The sequence below is a fragment of the Colobus angolensis genome, unplaced genomic scaffold (genome assembly GCF_000951035.1).
Source record: "Colobus angolensis palliatus isolate OR3802 unplaced genomic scaffold, Cang.pa_1.0 Scaffold543, whole genome shotgun sequence".
Taxonomy (NCBI): domain Eukaryota; kingdom Metazoa; phylum Chordata; class Mammalia; order Primates; family Cercopithecidae; genus Colobus; species Colobus angolensis.
This window is the reverse complement of record NW_012118966.1, coordinates 1,202,201-1,222,644: the sequence shown is the minus strand read 5'-3', so window position 1 is coordinate 1,222,644 and position 20,444 is coordinate 1,202,201. Positions and strand designations below refer to the sequence as shown.

General features: G+C 33.4%; 1 protein-coding gene across 1 annotated transcript in view; it reads left to right on the top strand.

The window, feature by feature from the left end:
* The window catches only part of CEP290 (centrosomal protein 290kDa), a 94,570-nt gene that overhangs the window by 52,499 nt on the left and 21,627 nt on the right, over positions 1-20,444 (top strand). The window contains exons 31-43 of the mRNA XM_011961265.1: positions 740-1,195; positions 2,281-2,445; positions 3,434-3,541; positions 3,755-3,889; positions 5,088-5,354; positions 5,990-6,097; positions 6,716-6,915; positions 9,649-9,862; positions 10,835-10,972; positions 12,130-12,351; positions 12,706-12,828; positions 18,109-18,254; positions 18,582-18,737. Coding sequence (XP_011816655.1) covers positions 740-1,195; positions 2,281-2,445; positions 3,434-3,541; positions 3,755-3,889; positions 5,088-5,354; positions 5,990-6,097; positions 6,716-6,915; positions 9,649-9,862; positions 10,835-10,972; positions 12,130-12,351; positions 12,706-12,828; positions 18,109-18,254; positions 18,582-18,737 — 2,438 coding nt within the window. The remainder of the gene's footprint in view (positions 1-739; positions 1,196-2,280; positions 2,446-3,433; positions 3,542-3,754; positions 3,890-5,087; positions 5,355-5,989; positions 6,098-6,715; positions 6,916-9,648; positions 9,863-10,834; positions 10,973-12,129; positions 12,352-12,705; positions 12,829-18,108; positions 18,255-18,581; positions 18,738-20,444) is intronic.

The window sequence follows — 20,444 nt, the reverse complement described above, 5'->3', positions numbered from 1 at the left end:
TACACTTTGTCTGAATCAGTATTATGTTATTTGCAATGGAAGTTAAAAAAACAGTAGCAGCCAGGCACGATGGCTCACACCTGTAATCCCAGCACTCTGGGAGGCCGAGTCAGGCAGATCATGAGGTCAGGAGTTTGAGACCAGCCTGACAAATATGGTGAAACCGTGTCCCTACTAAAAATATAAAAATACAAAAATTCACCATGCATGGTGGCACATGCCTGTAATCTCAGCTGCCCAGGAGGCTGAGGCAGGAGAATGGCGTGAACCCGGGAGGTGGAGCTTGCAGTGAGCCGAGATCGCGCCACTGCACTCCAGCCTGGGCTACAGAGCGAGACTCCGTCTCAAAAAAAAAAAAAAAAAACCCTAAATGCCATGTGGGTTGGGTCCTGGAAGAGAAAAAGAATATTAGGAGGCGGAAGTTGCAGTGAGCTGAAATCGTGCCATTGCACTCCAGTCTGGGTGACAGAGCGAGACTCCGTCTCAAAAAAAAAAAACAAACCCAGTAACATACCCACTGTTACTCAGTTACATTTGGATTTTAAGTTTGTTTATTCTAGGTTTTTTCTTTTACAATTCTTTGGTAATTATTCATATTAAAGCAAAGTTACATTTTTGTAGATCTCGTGTGCCACAGTGTTAAAACTTTATTTAGTAAATTGTGATTTTTAAATCTGTGATAACCTTCATTGGAAAAATTTGAAACTTACTACAAATATATATATTTTTTTAATATTAGGCACAGTCTGATGAAAAGGCATTGATTGCCAAGTTGCACCAACATAATGTCTCTCTTCAACTTAGTGAGGCTACTGCTCTTGGTAAGTTGGAGTCAATTACATCTAAACTGCAGAAGACGGAGGCCTACAATTTGCGCTTAGAGCAGAAACTTGATGAAAAAGAACAGGCTCTCTATTATGCTCGTTTGGAGGGGAGAAACAGAGCAAAACATCTGCGCCAAACAATTCAGTCTCTACGACGACAGTTTAGTGGAGCTTTACCCTTGGCACAACAGGAAAAGTTCTCTAAAACAATGATTCAGCTACAAAATGACAAACTTAAGATAATGCAAGAAATGAAAAATTCTCAACAAGAACATAGAAATATGGAGAACAAAACATTGGAGTTGGAATTGAAATTAAAGGGCCTGGAAGAGTTAATAAGCACTTTAAAGGATACCAAAGGAGCCCAAAAGGTAAATGTTTAAACTTGATTTTTTTTTTTAAGAGACAGGGTCTTGATCAGTTTCCCAGGCTGGAATGTAGTGTTGCAAACATAGCTGGAACTCCTGGACTCAACTGATTCTCCAGCCTCAGCCTCCTGAGTAGTTGTAGCTGGGAGAACAGGGCACCACACCATACCTACCTAATTTTTTAAAATTTTAAAATTTTTTTGTAGAGACAGGGTCTCACTTTGTCACCCAGGCTGGCCTTGAACTCCTGGCTTCAAGTAATCCTCCTGCTTTGGTCGCTCAAAGTGCTGAGATTACAGTCATGAGCCACCGTGCCCAGCCAATTTTAAATTCATTATCTTCAAAGAGTTCCGTGATAATTTCTTAATATGTGCCTATATGAAAAATGTGTAAGATACAATTAAATTCCAATTATGATTCATTAATTTAGATTTTACAACTTAGCAGTGTTGGCTGTTTGAATGTCTATTATTTGTAAAAATAAAATTAGGCTTTTCTAACCAAAGATTTTAGTGGGAATGTTCAGGTTGTATAATAGCAAAGAATTTTAAATACTATAGAAAAATTTCTATTAATTAAACGCTAATTATTCTTCAACATTGTAGTAGTTATCAGTTGATTTCTACTGTTCATAATTATCTTTGATCTACAATTAGTGAGCCCACATTTATTTTTAATATGGTTTTATCTTCATTTAGAAAGAATTAAATGAAAAGTAATTATCTTTCAACTACATCCTATTCACTAGGCTAGAAACATTTAGGATTTCTGTTTTTGAAAGTGATATCAAAGTTTCAATGACCTGCTTATAGTCAGTGTTCAATAAACATACAACAGAAGAAAGTGAATATTAGTGATATCCATTCCAACATAATTTGAAGATTTTTATTGTAAAATCCCACATATTTGTAGAAATGTCTATGGAAATCCTAAATAAAATTTTGTCAGGTAACTTGAGAAAAGATAACATTGTGTCTTATTTTATTTTAGAATGCCCATTACTTTCAATTAAAATCATTATCATCAATGGAGGAATGTTATTTGTTGACATAGCATTTACATTTGTATATATAAATTTTAAATCTTAGGTAATCAACTGGCATATGAAAATGGAAGAACTTCGTCTTCAAGAACTTAAACTAAATCGAGAATTAGTCAAGGATAAGGAAGAAATAAAATATTTGAATAATATAATTTCTGAATATGAACGTACAATCAGCAGTCTTGAAGAAGAAATTGTGCAGCAGAACAAGGTTTTATTTTATATTTATTTTGGTTTTTTCCTAAGATTTTAAGCAAGAATATTGCACTAGTGACTATGTTATTCTTCTAATTAAGTGCACCTTCCATTACTAATTGATTATGTAATAATTTGTTTTTTATTTTCTAAACTATTCTAAAAATTCATTTATTTAGTTTTTATGACTTAATCTTTAGTTTTTATGTCTTAATCTTAAAAAGAGCGATACATAAGCAACCTCATTTGGTAAGTTAATTTTTATTTTGGTATTAGTTATTTGACTTTTCACAGTTCCACGTTTCTACTGGCTCTCACTGATAGAGTAAGAAGGCAGCTTGTTATAGAATAAAGTGTATGCTTCAGAGACAGATGAAATTCATCAAACATATGACTGTCTCAGAGATTGTTCCTTCTGCTTAAATTGTTCTTAGCCTAGATACCTTTGGTATTTACACTTTCAGTGCCCGCAAGTCTTAGCTTAAATGTCTTACCTTATCAGTGTGTCCTTCACCAGCCACCTAATATACAACAGTAAATCCTACTATCAAGATTCCCTAAATAGAGATTAATTAACTTAATTTTTCTCCATAGCGCTTATAACCTTCTGACATATTACCTACTTACTTTTTTATTATTGACTGTCTTCCCTTCACCAGAATGTAAGTTCCATGGTGACAGGGATTTGGTTTTGTTTACTGCTATATTTGCACTGCCTAGAATGATACTTGGCACATGATATATATCATTAAATATCTTTTGCATAGCTGGATGCATGGATGGATGGATGGAGAGATTGAAGTCCTTACTTCACATCTGCCTTTCTCTGTGATCTTACACAAGTTACTTCACCTCTCTGAGTTTGTATTTTTTTCCACAAAAGGAAAATAATTACAGTTTCTTCAGTGTGTTGTGAGGATTAGATAAGAAAATATATATAAAATGCCTGTTATGTGCCTGGTGTCTTTGTGTTTGTGTCTGACATAAATTGTCTTTTTTTTTAGTTTCATGAAGAAAGACAAATGGCCTGGGATCAAAGAGAAGTTGACCTGGAACGTCAACTAGACATTTTTGACCGTCAGCAAAATGAAATACTAAATGCGGCACAAAAGGTATGAATGATGAATCTTGTTTGCTACTCTGTAGCATAGACTAGAGGATTAGCTCACAGAAATAATTCCTGTATCAGATGTAATTTTAATTGATATATTGTCTATTTAAAATATGAGTGATTTAATCTATGTTTTGTCATACAACTGTTAAAAATTAATAGTTACTCTCAATGCTGCCACTGCTTTTTTAAAAAACATGCTATTTGTTAATAGTTTGAAGAAGCTACAGGATCAATCCCTGACCCTAGTTTGCCTCTTCCAAATCAACTTGAGATGGCTCTAAGAAAAATTAAGGAGAATATTCGAATAATCCTAGAAACACGGGCAACTTGCAGATCACTAGAAGAGGTAATTAGAAGAGTTTGCATTTTGATTATTATTTGGTATTATTCAGTATGTTTGGGGGGCTTTCTAAATAATATTTCTTTATGAGGACAATGCATAGAATGATGAATCTCTTGCTAATTTCACTGTTTTTCTATTCTCCTATAATGTTTCTAATAGCTGATAATGAACAGTAGATATAGTTAATTTGAATTCACTATTTATTTAATTACTACTTGTTACCTTTAGGTACATTGAATATGAAAGGAAACGAAAAGCATTTAATTGTAGCTCTATGAGCAATATATTGTCTTCCTTTATATGATCTCTTTATTCTTATTTTTTTGGTTTTACTTTGAAGTGCATGTTATATAATCTATGAATCAGTTTTCAGTTCATTCCCTTTTATGCATGGTTAAAGGGCTGAAGATAAATTAGAAATTGCTTTCTCTTTTAACCTAGTTCTTGAATTTGATTAGTAGGTGATCAAATTTGTTATCTTCATTAAATTATTCAGAAAATAATGTAAACTGAATATGATTTTCATTTTAGTTTTCATCTAAATGTATTAACCACAAATACATTTAAAAATATATATAAAGGAGTTTTTCAAGTAAAACTGCACATGTTTAAGTAAAACTTAGATCTTCAGTAATTGTAAGATTTGTCATTTATGTGAATTGCCATTGAATTACTTAATTTAAAATACCCACCTTAATCCTCTTGAAGAGTAAAAATGTTTCTGATTTTTTCTCTTTTGTTTTAATAAGCTGCAGATTTTATAATAGTAATTTATTGACTTGGGCCACTAAAATTCCAGTTTTGTACTTAAGTGACTTATAGATTAGTCTTCTAATGCTCAGCTAGTCAATGGACCAAAATAAAAGAAATAATTTATTACATATTCTTCCTAAATCTAGTACCACCACACTTTTATAGTTCTGAACTGTAATAATCTTGATAAAGTACCTGAATTAAATTTTATTTTCATCATAACAATGAAGTTTCTAACATATGTAATATTCTTATAAATAAGCATGCAAATAACTGTTGTCAATTAGAATTAGTTTAACCTTATTAAATATCAAATGACTATTGTACATATGATGTGAAAAATAAAGTGAATTTTTTTTTTTTTGCTAATAACTAATCTAAAATTCAGATGAAGCATTTTAAAGGAAAAAAGATACTTTAATGATCTATTGTGATTTAATCATTGCAGAAGCTGAAAGAGAAAGAATCTGCTTTAAGGTTAGCAGAACAAAATATACTGTCAAGAGACAAAGTAATCAATGAACTGAGGCTTCGATTGCCTGCCACTGCAGAAAGAGAAAAGCTCATAGCTGAGCTAGGGAGAAAAGAAATGGAACCAAAATCTCACCACACTTTGAAAATTGCTCATCAAACCATTGCAAACATGCAAGCAAGGTTAAATCAAAAAGAAGAAGTATTAAAGAAGTATCAACATCTTCTAGAAAAAGCCAGAGAGGTATTTTATTATATTATGAGTTATACTGTTTCATGTATTAGTTTTTTTAAGCAAATGCTAAATATTATTTTACCTTAAAGTGGTAGTTATTTTCTTGCTTTCAAATGATTCTATTTAAGAATTGTGACTTGCATGTGATTGGATTACACCTCTATCAGTAAAACTGGCAGTTTGTGTAAATGTATCTCTCTTACACACTGACTAAATAAACCAGGAGTAGCTATCATGGTGAAATAACATGATTTTGAAAAATATTTTAATTTAGTTTATAGGTGAGGATTGAGGCAATAGGGTGGAATGAAATATATCACACTGGTAATCAGTAGAAATCAGATTTGTTAGAACTTTGTGGGGGAAAGCTGACATTTAATTTTTTCTAGAAATAAGTTAAAAGATGATAGATACGTGTTATTCTAATGTTCAGAATAAATTATGAACTGAGGCTGGGCCTGTCAACTTGAACATTGTGTGAGGGAACATGTATACTGGTCTAAATACATACATATATGGAGATACTGTTTCTTCCTCATCTCGAAGGAATTTTAGAAGATTAAAGAGAAAATATATAAGGTCTTCAAAATGTGAATTTATTTTAATCACAATTTAAGATATAGTTTTGATTTTCTTTAAAACAGGAGCAAAGAGAAATTGTGAAGAAACATGAGGAAGACCTTCATATTCTTCATCACAAATTAGAACTACAGGCTGATAGTTCACTAAATAAATTCAAACAAACAGCTTGGGTAAGATTCTAAGAACTTTGTTCCATTCTTTATTGATTTTTAGACCAAGTAAATTAAAATTCAGTTCTCTTCTCCTTTTTTGGAAGAGAAGTTACCCTTTTTGTTGCCAAAATAATCTTCTGAAAACATAGCTCTGATCATTCTTCCTCCTGTAGCTCATCACTGTTCACAAAATTATATTTATACTCCTTAGCTATATACTCAATCTTCTATGAACCTACCTGCCTTTCTTTTCAAATTCTATTCACTATAAGTTTACCTATATCTGACTTCCAGAATTCAGCTCATATTTGCCTCTTTTGACCATTCTGTTCCATATGTATGAAATGATGTGTATTTCATCTTTTAATGTATAACCTTAGCATATTTGAGCCTTACTTCATTAATTCAGTCAACATTTATTGATCTCCTGCTACATGTAGACACTTTGCTAGCTATTGTAAATACAAAGAATAAGGTCTGTATTTCCTGTCTTCTTTAAGCCTTCATTATCTATTAAATCATTAAATTTTAGATTAGATATTATATTTTGATCATATGAGGAACCAATTTAAAAATATAGAATAAGTATGGCATTGAATTATGCATGCCTATTGCTAATATATTCATATTTTATAGGATTTAATGAAACAATCTCCTACTCCAGTTCCTACCAACAAGCATTTTATTCGTCTGGCTGAGATGGAGAGGACAGTAGCAGAACAAGATGACTCTCTCTCCTCACTCTTGATCAAACTAAAGAAAGTGTCACAAGATTTAGAGAGACAAAGAGAAATCACTGAATTAAAAGTAAAAGAATTTGAAAATATCAAATTACAGTAAGTCTTCAAAATGTATTGTAAAAATAGGCAAATGGTAATAATGATATAATGAAGATAAACATAAGTGTTTGCTATGCTAGGCACTGTTCTAAGACTTTTAAGTATATTGTCTCATTTTTATCCTCAGGACTACTGATTACATATGTTATCATTTTCCCTATTTTATAGAGAGGATATGGCCTCAGGAATGCTTAATAGCATGCCTGGGAGTAGATGGGAAAGCTGTAATTTGAAACTAGTCAGTCTGACTGAAAAGCCAATACAAATTCTTTTCCAGAATTTCATTTTTACCTTATTCGAGCCTCAGTTTCATCTTATTTATTTATTTATTTTTTATTGTTTTATTTATTTATTTATTTTTGAGAAAGGTCTGGCTCTATTGCCTAGGCTGGAGTGTAGTGGCATAATCTCGGCTCATGGCAACCTTGACCTTCTGGGCTCAAGCCATCTTCCCACCTCAGCCTCCAGAGTAGCTGGCAGTATAGGCAGGTGCCAGCACACCTGGGTAGTTTTTTGTATTTTTGTAGAGACAGGGTTTCTCCATGTTGCCCAGGCTGGTCTCGAACTCGTGAGTTCAAGTGATCCGCCCACTTTGGCCTCCCAAAGTGCTGGGATTACAGGCCTGAGCCACTGCACCCGGCCTCATCATCTTTAAAATGTAAATAGCAGTACTTACCCTGGCCCTTTCAGGGTGATTATATGAAGGTCAAATTATACCATGTATGAAAGTAATTTGAAAACTGTCAAATAACATACAGATAAAAAACTTTTATTTACACACTTATAAGAGTGTCTGGCATATAATAGAGATTCTAAACATTGTTCAACCAATTTATCAGAACATAGATTTTAAGCTCAAAATAGGTTTGTAGTTACGAAGTTTCTAATCATTGTAGTGTTATCTCTATGGGCCTAAATTTTATTATCTGAGAAAACATGAGAAAGTTGAACTACTTGACTTATAATTCCATTTCAGCTCTCAAGCCCCTGTTAGAGCCTTTGATTCTTTACACATTTATTCAAATGCCTCTGACAGAATTAACACTATTTTTGCTTTGCTAAGGAGCTGCCACTGTTAAGAAATTACTTTCTAAAAGAAGGAAATTTGGCAACAGCATATGTGTATTTTCAGTCTCTTTTCCTCACTCTATTAAATTTTGTACATGTGATGTTATTTTTGGTCTAGTAAATTTCTGTCATGTTTTGGAGTATAAAATGACTTGTGCTTTTGCATCCAGTTTGTGGGTGTAGAAAATCATAATCTTTTGAAATACCTTACATAATTTTTTTTCCACATGAAATACTTGAAGTTATTGTTGTCTACCTTACCATGTCATTGTAGCCCAAAATTGTACTTGTGTTCTCTGTGTGCCTATTTTGATGTATATTAGGAAATTATGGATCTGTGTGATTTCTTAAGTAAAACCTGATATTTTCACAATTTGATGATGACTCTTTAAAGTTAGACTTAAGTTTTGCCAAAAGCAAGAAGCCTCAAAGAATAACATTTGTTCATGTGTTAATGCTATTGCCCTCTTATTGGTCAGAATCTCAGTACGGATGCAGTGTCCATATGCACAACAATATATTAATTCAGTTTAACAGACTTAATGCTGAATGAGCAATAAGATTAATTGAATTAACTAAATCTTTTGATACTATCCACTTCCCTATATATAGTTACAGATACAGTGCTAGTGAATTTGAACCATAAACAAATTAGTAATACATGTGATTGCTGTGAAAATTTATATTAGTCTTTTCAATATGTCAATATAGGGCAGTATTTCTCAAATATAGAGGATGAATTTTTCACAGTTGTAGCTCTTGGGGACATTTGACGATGTCTGCAGACATTTTTGATTGTCATGGCTAGGTGGGTAGATATCTAGTGGGTAGAATCAAAAGATGCTACTAATCATCCTATCATGCACAAGGCAGCCCCACCAACAACAAAGAATTATCCACTCAAAAATGTTACTAGTAGTGTGGTTAGGAAACTATCATATAGAGGAAGCAGTCACATTTTACAAGAGCCATAGTATCTAAAATGCCCTTTTGTTCATTCTCTATATTATTTGACTAGAGTCACAAAATAACTTGATAGGATTCTTGCCAAAAATATTAGAAACTAGAAGAAAAACGTGTTGTTAAGTTTAAGAGTAGTTAAGTGAAATAAAGAATTATTCTTCTTTGGATTGGGGTGCCTGCATCAAGATTTAGATTGTAAGGATAGTTAGGACTGAACATTTGCCCTGTGTGATAGTTAGGATAGTTAGTTAGGACTGAACATTTGCCCTGTGTGAAATTTGTATTAATCAAATTTGTATTAATCAATTTGTATTAATTAATTAATTGCAGCAACCACTCTATTAATTACATGTGTTTGGCCAGGTGCAGTGGCTCATGCCTGTAATCCCAGCAGTTTGGGGTGCTGAGGCAGGCTTATCACCTGAGGTCATACGTTCAAACTGGCCTGGCCAACATGGTGAAACCCCATCTCTGCTAAAAATACAAAAATTTGCTGGGCCTGATGGTGCACGCCTGTAGTCCCAGCTACTCAGGAGCCTGAGGCAAAAAAATCACTTGAATCTGGGAGGTGGAGGCTGCAGTGAGCCCAGATTGCTCATGTGCACTCCAGCCTGGGCAACAGAGTGAGACTGGGTCTCAAAAAAATTAAAAATTAAAAAAAAAAGAAAACACACACACACATATGTTTATTTACATCAGGCTCCAAGAAAACCATGAAGATGAAGTGAAAAAAGTAAAAGCAGAAGTAGAAGATTTAAGGTATCTTCTGGACCAGTCACAAAAGGAGTCACAGTGTTTAAAATCTGAACTTCAGGCTCAAAAAGAAGCAAATTCAAGAGCTCCAACAACTACAATGAGAAATCTAGTAGAACGGCTAAAAAGCCAATTAGCCTTGAAAGAGAAACAACAGAAAGTAAGTAACAACAGAAAATTATCAACATTTAGGAAAAATGTGTGGTAGATTGCTTTTAGAGAAGATTTGTAAATTTATAAAAGATGGTAGTATAAATCTCTGTGTTGTAATAAAAAGTATGAGCTTTATCTTATGTTGTTAAACAAGGTCTTTTAGACAATTCTGTTAAATGGCCTTATTAAATGCTGTTTTTGAGGGCAAATGTAGTCCAATTTATCTTTTTATGCTGTCAATCTGATTTTTGAATTATCTATATGAAATGAGGAAAAAATCTTAATGTACCTTACAAAAATATACATATAATATACCTTACATTGTATTTTCTTTTTTCCTACTGGGATTTTTTGCTACTAAGGCTCTTTTTAACAAATGAACAATTGCGAACAATTTGAGGGATTGAGGGAAGTATTATAATGACAAAAAGGAGAGATGAAAAAAGGGGGTCATAGAGATGGTTCTGTGGGAAGGAGTTGGTCAGTGTATTCTGATTTATTAGGTTTTAAATTTATCTCAGATTTGATCTATTTAAATTGTTTTAGAAGGTGCTGGTGTTTTTCTGTGCTAATTCATGAAATTTATGGGTAAACTTTAAGCCTTTCCTACTCTTTTGTTGTCTACCTAAATTCAATTAATTTCATATGGAAGGATGTACTAAGTGAGTAATATAAATTTCTAAACTTGGATATTTGAAAACCAAACATATCTGATTTTTGTAATAGCTTGATTTAATGCTGAGTTCTCAAAATCATTATTACAATTTTGAACGTTCACATTCAATGTGGAAAGAATTGAGTGTAATTACAAAAGATTTATTTGAAAAAGTTGTTAATTTGTGAAATATGTTCCATTAAACTCATAGTATTTTAGGAAAATAGGGAGTAATAAAGCTTGTTTATTTTTTGTATCATGTATTGTTCATATAAAATGACAGTTTTCCTTTAAAAATTACATTTTTTATTTTGTAATTTTTAGGCACTTAGTCGAGCACTTTTAGAACTTCGGGCAGAAATGACAGCAGCTGCTGAAGAGCGTATTATTTCTGCAACTTCTCAAAAAGAGGCCCATCTCAATGTTCAACAAATCGTTGATCGACATACTAGAGAGCTAAAGGTGAACATCAACACATGTTAATGTAACAAAATTTCTGATAATTCCTATTGGAAGATAATTCACTATGATACATAGTAATTTTGCTGATGAATAGGGAATTTTAATATACTGTTGGTGGATAGACATAGACACACATGCATTTTTCAACAATAAGTCTCTTTATGATATTCATTTACTGATTATCATCTTGGGGATTAGGAAAGGATAGACCATTATGAACTACTCTTTATAATGAAATTAAATTGAAGAAATATTTTACTTAGGATTTTTATTAAGACTTAATTTTTTTAGAGCAATTTTAGGTTCACAGCAAAATTGAGAGGAAGGTACAGAGATTTCCCATATATCTCCTGCTGGGAGAGTGGTACATTTGTTACAATTGATGAACTTATAGTGATACATCATGATCACCCAAAGTCCAAGTTTACCTCTGTTTTAGTTCTTGGTGTTTTACACTCTGTGTGTTTAGATAAATGTATAATGATATGTATCCATCATTATAGTATTATACAGGGTATTTTCACTGCCCTAAAAATCTTCTGTGCTTCTCTTCTTCATTCCTCCCTCTGCACCTCACCAAATCCCTGGCAACCAGTGATCTTTTCACTGTCTCCGTAGTTTCACCTTTTCCAGAATATCTTACAGGTGGAAACATACAGTGTGTCCCCATCATTCTCACCATAGGACAGCTAGGAACTCCTTTCTGATGGCATACATATTGTCTAGTATTGTGAGTTACCCTTTTATGTCTTATCTTTATAAAGTAGGTTAGAAATTACTTCAAGTCAGAGATTTGTTCTATACTACTCTTATGCTTCATAGTGTTTAAAACATTGCCATATATACTGTTACATACTTATTTAATTAATTCAGCCAAAATGAAATGTGCATATTTGATAAAATTTTGTTTGTGGGTGTTTGTTGAAGATGAATTGCTTTATACTAGTTTTATTTATTTTTTCTCAAGGTCGACTTTTTTCAAAGTAGATTTGACATGAATATGGAAAAATATATGTAGTTTGTTATTTTTTTCCCTTGTGTACTTAAAAATTCAGACTGAAATTTTTTTATAATGGCATATTTTCTGTTTTATGTTCCTGTTATCATTGATAGTTGATGAAGACTCATGAATAATACCTTTCTTTTTCTCTTATTAGACACAAGTTGAAGATTTAAATGAAAATCTTTTAAAATTGAAAGAAGCACTTAAAACAAGTAAAAACAGAGAAAACTCACTAACTGATAATTTGAATGACTTAAATAATGAACTGCAAAAAAAACAAAAAGCCTATAATAAAATACTTAGAGAGAAAGATGAAATTGATCAAGAGAATGATGAACTGAAAAGGCAAATTAAAAGACTAACCAGTGGGTTACAGGTAATTTTATATTTAACTCTAATAACATCTGATTTACAATATAGAGGCAGTAGTTTATTTCTACTTTATAATTTTATCATTGATATTTGTTAAAACTGACTTTCAAATCATTTTGATTAATGTAATTAATTTCTTCAGTGACTTCTATTATGTTTATAGTTCTAAAGTAGCATATTAGCATATTTTATTAAAATGCAGAAGCAGCTACCGGATTATCTTATGTATTAAAAGTGTCATTTAGAAAGTATGGTCAGTGATAGCTTCAGAAAGTTTCTATTATGTAATTGAAATATTTACTGTCTATTTTGTTTTATATTTATTTTTAAAAATATAAAGATCTATTTTATTTTTTAGGGCAAACCCCTGATAGATAATAAACAAAGTCTAATTGAAGAACTCCAAAGGAAAATTAAAAAACTAGAGAGCCAGGTAGAAGGAAAGGTGGATGAAGTAGACCTAAAACCTGTGAAAGAAAAGGTATGTGAACAAACATGCTGACTAATATGCTTAAGGTAGTGAGAGTAAGTTAAATACATAGTTGATTAACAGTTAATATACTACCTTAATTTGAGAACCTGGCTGTATTAATTCTGTATTAATTTTGAGGACTATAAGTAGTATTGGATAGCATAGAAAAGTCTAAAGTTAGTTTCCATTCTGTAGGAATTTACAGTCTACTTGAGGAGATACCTGTAATGTAACTCTTACTTGGAAATTACTACATCAATTCCATTTATCTTTCTGACATTAGAGTACCTCTAAAGTTCCTTCACACCTTACATATTCAACTGTGTATCATTTCTCTCCAAAGTAATCATTTACACAAGTTGGTGCTTTTGACTTTTGGGACAGAAAGATAGGCATTTTAAGACCCACACTTTGACTCAAATAGGTTCTTTTTATCCTTCAGGAGACTAGGCTGCTTTTTCAGAAAGCAAAGTGATTTGGAATATATTCAGTATTTGCGGTAATAATCAGTAACCAATCTGCTCATAGATTAATACTGTGGGAGAAATTGCTTAAAATTTTATAGTTCATAGTAAACTGTTTTGTAATAAAGATTACTAATTGAAATGATCAACCCCCAAAAAAACTAAAATTGGCTAAAATGTATGTAATTAAATGTGTTATGGACAATAAATTGGAGATAACTTGTTGGTAACATTCAAAATATCAAAAGTGAACTGGGAAATGTTGATGTTAGCAGTAATATTTACCCTTGAAGAAAATCAGTATGGAGGAGCTATGGTTAGGAAAAATTTTTATTATAAAATTTACCCAGAAAATATTTAATATCTACAAAATAATTTCAATGACATGAAAATGGAAAAGAAAATTCTGTCTTTAAAGGCATTGAATAGAAAATAGGTAATGGAATTCAAATTTCTTAAAAGAGTATGCTCCAAAAATTTTCTATGAAAAATCATTGATGTCAGTGTAATTCTGATGACACTATTTGCATGGAATCACAACATGCTTGCTGTCAGAAGCTTTGCTGGTGAAAACTGTAAGATCAAACTGTCCTTACTCTTTTGGATTTCCATCTTTGCTAACTTCCTAATTGGGATAGGCCTATTCTTATCCTTAAATGGGGATAGGTTAGAAAGTGGTATGTTTATTCCTAACTGGTATGTTTCTATACCAGTTTCTAACCTGATTCCTATCAGAATGCTTTAGGAGCCTTGTGGCTTTGCCTGGACTCTTCTGTGCTTCAATTTTTTCAGTTTATTTATTCAGTTTATTCTTCCTTAAAGTGGGAATAATACTATCTGTATTGCCAGTTTCTTAGGATTATTTTACATAAAATGATAAGATATGCGGAAGTCTTTTGTAAGCCATCACGTCCATAGCAGTGTAAGATTTTATTACTAACTAGAAAGAGAACACAGGGGTCTATGCCCAATGTTAAAATTGGTATTCAGGAATCTAGTGAGAATATTTTTTTGGGGTTCTATAGTGCTTGGGCATTTCTAATTTATACTCAAGAAATGCTTTCATATTGTTTGGAAATTTTAGTACCTTTTTCTCTGTAAACAGCATTTGTAGTCTACCTATATAACAAAACCCACACCTGTGCCTTGCATTTCATTCTTCTTAGCATTTATGACTGTCTTAACGTACTAGACATGTGCTTGTCTGTATGTTCATCTTTTTCTTTTTTTTTAATTAGACCATAAGCTTTGGTGGCAGGAACTTTGCCTATTTTATTTATTATTGTATTCCCAGCACCTAGCACATAGTAGATGCTCAGTATTTGTTGAATGAATATAAATTTTTAAATGTTATAATAATATTATTCTGAAATCTATGCATATGAAGCTTTTGGTACAGAAAACATGAAAAGAGAACTACTCTCCTATCATCCCGTCTTCTTCCCTCTTGTCATTCAGTCTAGAACATACCTATCTTGGAAAAAGTTCTCAAACCATATGTTTATCTTGCCCTCAAACCATCACAACAATCAATGCAAAAAACTTCTGTGACCCCCAGGATATGTGGAGATTTCTCCACATCAGCAAGCAAGCAGTTGGTTTTGCAGCAGACGCCAACTGGGTGTCATCCAATTCAATTCACCATCCATCTGGAGATAGTGTCAGATCTCATAGAGATCTTGCTTCAGATCAAGTCACAAGTCCTGGCCTCCAAGACTTCCGGAGTCCCCACAACCCCGGCCTCCAGCTTTGGGTTTGATTAATTTCCTGGAGTCACTCTCAGAACTCAGGGAAACATTTACTTACGTTTACCAGTTTATAATAATGGTTATTAAAAAGGATACAGGTTAAGAGATGTGTGAGAAGAAATATGGGGGAAGGGGTGTGGAACTTCCATGCCCTTCTGGGGTGCCACCTTCCTCTAGAAACTTCCACATGTTCAGTTCTTCAGAACCTCTTTGAACCCAGTCCTCTTGGGTTTTTAGGGAAGTTTCCTGACATCAGTATTTCTTCTCCTAGCGTATGGGGCAGGACCCCCTGGTATTAGGTTTTAAGACCCACAGTCAGAAAGGCAGGGGAAGTTTACAGTCCTGCCTTAGGGCAGGTGAAAGGAGGACAGGAGAAGGTCAGAGAGACTTTTCTGAGGTCTGCTCCAGAGGTCTAATACACTCAATATTATAACTAAAGACGATGACAAGGGCTATGAGAGTTACAAGCCAGGAACCATGGACAAAAGCCTGTATGTAATAACACCACAATACCCATGGTACCATTCACCTTCATTGTTTTTCTTATTATTTTTCAATTATTTTTTCAGTCTTGATTCTCTTAATTTTAATTTAGCAGGTAATGCCAGGTGGGATGGAATTGTCCAAACCCAACAAAGTACTGTATGCTGCAGGATTATTTAATTACATATCTTATGTCCCCCACTAGTATTTACATTTCTGGGAGTACAGAAAAATTCTTGTACATCTTTAAGAAAAAATGAAATTAATAACTATCAACCACTTAGTGAAGTTTTTACTTTTTTTTTTTTTTTTTTGAGACGGAGTTTTACTCTTGTCACCCAGGCTGGAGTGCGATGGTGCAATCTCAGCTCACTGCAACCTCTGCCTCCCGGGTTCAACCGCTTCTTCTGCGTCAGCTTCCCAAGTAGCTGGGATTACAGGTGCCTGTCACCACAACTGGCTAATTTTTGAATTTTTAGTAAAGATGGGATTTCACTATCTTGGCTGGGTTAGTCTCAAACTCCTGACCGCAGGTGATCTGCCCACCTTGGCCCCCCAAAGTGCTGGATTGCAGGCATGAACCACCACACCCAACCTGAGGTGTTTACATTTTTTAAAGGGCACTTATTAGCTGAATTAAATAAGGTAAAAAATTGATTAGTATTAGAGAAGAGAATTGGAGAATATAGTTCTCCAGTATTTGAGAAGGTCATTTTGATAGAACAACTAATCTTAGTGAGAATTTGGCTTTATTTCATATTTTTTAAAAATTTTTTGAGATGGTGTCTTACTATGTTGCCCTGGCTTGTCTTTGAACTCTGGGCTCAAACGATCTTCCTGCCTCGGCCTCCCAAAGTGCTGGGATTACAAACATGAGCCGTCACACCAGGAATTTGACTTTAAACCATGGTTCTCAACCCTTTCAGATTCATCACTCTCTTTAATAAAAAATATAATGTTTCATAATTTCCCCTTTATTATTATAATTGAAATTCATAGTTAACACAAACTCTACCTACTTACATAATTTCAAAAATGTCATTATGAATGTTCTAAATGAAATATATAGGGGGAACATAAAAGGAATATTCATATTTCAACATGTAAAAGCTTTGACATGACTCCATTGGAAAATATAATGAACTAGTCATGTGCTTGCATCTTCATTAACGTGAATTCAAAGCTACAAATGCAGACTGACACAAATGTGTTCTATTGGCAACTCATGGATCATGATGGTATTGCCATTTGTAATTTGATTTCCAAAATGGTAAACAAATTGTTGGTGCAGTTCTCAGCAAAACAATGTCTATAATCTTAGTGTATAATAAAACCATTAAAAAATTATTTAGTGTTAATGTGTTCATTGGAGATAAATTCTTAGCTCAGACCAGTGTAAGCAGAATTTTTTACTGTATTAATATCCAGTAAAACATTTGAAAGTTGTTCAGTGCATGAGACTATTCTGCATTGGATAGGCTTTCTTTGGCTCCTTTATCATAGTTACAATAAACCATGACACCCACCCCTGATATGCCCTAATTCCCTTCCATTTCTTTTTTCTTCTTCTTCTTCTTTTTAGCACTTAAAACTAGCTAACTTAACTACAGAATAGATTTAGATTTGTTTCTTTTTTTGTTATCTGTATAGTTTGCTCCCTTCTCCCCAATCTACCTAGCCACTAGCATAAACTAGATAGTAAGATTCCTGAACATACAGTTTTTTATCTGATTTTATTCATTTGTTCTATTCCTAGTGCCTCTAGAGTAGTACTTGGCACATGGTTAGCACTAAATAAGTATCTGTCAAATGACTGAAGTAATGTACATTGAAGACTTGAAGGGGCTCTGATGCTAGGAAGTTGTCATGGGGTAATAGATGAGGTCGGTCATTTGTACGTAGGATTCTTGTTAGAAGCTTACTCTAGTCATGATTGTATTAGAATCTTCATTTAAAGACTCCTGAAGGGTATTGGCATTAGTCAGAACTGTCTCCCAGAATTTTGTTTGTCTTGTGATAGAATAAAGTGCAGTTAGCCTAAAGAGCAGTTTTCCTAATGGCTTGGCATGCCTGAAGATTCTAGGAGTTACACAGGTTGAACATCTCTAGTCCAAACTTCTGAAATGCTCCAAGATACAAAATTTTTTGAGCACCAGTATTATGCCACAAGTGGAAAATTCTTACATGACCTCATATGATGAGTCACAGTCAAAACGCAGTCAAAACTTTGTTTCACGTACAAAATTATTAAAAATATTGTATGATACTACCTCCAAGCTATATGTAGAAGGTGTATATGAAACATAAGTGAATTTTGTGTTTGGACTTGGGACCCATCCCTAAGATATCTCATTATGTATATGCAAATATTCCAAAAATCTAAAAAAAAAAAAAAAAAATTCCAAATTCCAGAACACTGCTGGTTCCAAGCATTTCATAAGGGATGCTCAACCTGTATGTCAGAAAGAACATATTTACATATTCTCTAGGAAATAGTAGTTTACAGTTTTTCTAGGTTAATTATAATTGATAAATCTTAAAGAAAATTTAAAATAATACTGGTAATTTTCATACCTCCTTCATTATTGTTACAGAATGCTAAAGAAGAATTAATTAGGTGGGAAGAAGGTAAAAAATGGCAAGCCAAAATAGAAGGAATTCGAAACAAGTTAAAAGAGAAAGAGGGGGAAGTCTTTACTTTAACAAAGCAGTTGAATACTTTGAAGGATCTTTTTGCCAAGTGAGTTTAAATATCATTATAAAACCAATTATGTGTAAAATCCTTTAGTGACCTGGAAATTATATAGCTTTATCGTAGTTGATAATATGAGAAATGATCTAGTTTAAGTGATCATTTATTGTCTATGATTTACTTTTTATTTTCTTTAAGATGCGTTTTAAATATATTGTAGCCATTATGGATGGATTTTCCTGTGATCTTGTTATAAATTATCTTATGACAAATACAGGATGATAAAATTATTGTATATGGGTTTAGTAATGAGTACGCAATTGAAAAGCCAAACACTGAATGGTATATTTCATGATTCTGTGTTAAATTCCACAGAGCTGATAAAGAGAAACTTACTTTGCAGAGGAAACTAAAAACAACTGGCATGACTGTTGATCAAGTTTTGGGAGTACGAGCTTTGGAGTCAGAAAAAGAATTGGAAGAATTAAAAAAGAGAAATCTTGAGTTAGAAAATGATATATTGTATATGAGGTAAGCTATTGTGTGGAAATGTGCTACCCATTATAATGAAGAAAAACTGGTTGACCCTTAGAAATTGAAATAATAAATGTGTGTTGTCTTAAGCTTGGGTTATGTTGTCTTTTCCCGTGTGAATTGAGATAGTCCTGGTTCTTCATATGACACATTATTTTGGATTGTATTTTTGATCTTTTGACTATTGTGAGACTCTGGTTCTTGTTTAAATTCTATGGAAAAATGTAGATACTTTTGTTTTAGCATGCAATTGGTCTAATTAGGTTCAGGCCACAAGTTCCAACCTCATTTCTGTGGGCTGTGGTTCCAGTTTTCAAAGCCTTTACAGTACTTTTCAGATCTGTCCTGCCTGTGTACCTCCCAATTGGTGGTCTTTTATGTGAGCTATGTACTATTAGTACAGTTCTTAGAAACTTTGGTATTCTGATTAGAATCAATCTATACATTTGCAGCTCAAGAGTGAACCCAGAAGTTCATAAATAATTTTATAGGGGGACTTCCTTGAGCTCCTCCCTCTTTGCCATCTCTCTGATACTTTGTTTCCCTAGGGATTTCCATTTGGGGCTTTAGTTACCCAGGGATGCTGTGTATTTCAGGAGTTGCACACTTCTCTAGCCAAGCAAGCAAGAGGAGGGTAGAAAGAGGAAGAAAAAAACTACTAAACTACTTTCACCTTACCGTCTTAGTATCATAGCTCTACCAACTGGAGATTTCCCTTCCAAAAAATACTAGCTTCTGTGAGTTCCCATTGGAGCCTTTATTACCACTGCTATGGGATGGCTTAAGGGTTGGGGCATAAAAGAATAGATAGAAAAAAAAAAAAGATGAGATGTTTTCATATTCCCTCTGAGTGTTAAAACATTCCCTTTCTCTTTACTTGAGCTAGAATTAGAAGGTTTACCTGGAGTTCTCTCCATCAGTGCAGACACCCATCTTGAGGTTTCAAATAATGTTGTCTTCAGGGCAGGCAGTAACAGAATAAAAGAAAAGGTAAATTCATCACCTGTTTGCTGCTTCTTTAAATTCTGGTATTCCATTGTAATCTGCCTTCTACTCCTTTGCAAAGTCCTCAAATGGTTGCCCCATGCATTTAGGAGAGAGAAGATTGAATGTATTTACTCGTTGTACCTGGAACCAGGCGCCCCTGCCCTGCATCACCCCATGTCATTTCTTAGCAGAGCCTTTAAAATTTGTGTGTGTGTGTGTATGTGTTGCAAAGTTATATCTTCTGATGTAGTCATGGTCGTGAAAAGCAAAATAAAATAGTGTTAACATTGAAAAGTTTTTAATTTTCTCCTAACAACAGCTAAAATTATTTAATCATCTGTTTCACTCATTTCTTCCAAGGTAAACTTAGGTTGGTTTTACATAATTTGCTATTTCTTCTTCTTTACATTTACAAATGATCTGTGATCATATTACTGATCTTTATAAAGGGCTGGTACCTACCTGCAACATTTGGATATGACAATATTTACCCTTTGTAAATACACATTTTTCTATTTATCTTTAAAAATTACCATTAATTAGTCTTTGTTAATGTCTATTTACTATTGTGTCATTATGGATGTGATGTGAACATATGAAGTTGAACTTATTTAAAGGAACACTCTCGGCCGGGCGCGGTGGCTCAAGCCTGTAATCCCAGCACTTTGGGAGGCCGAGACGGGCGGATCACGAGGTCAGGAGATCAAGACCATCCTG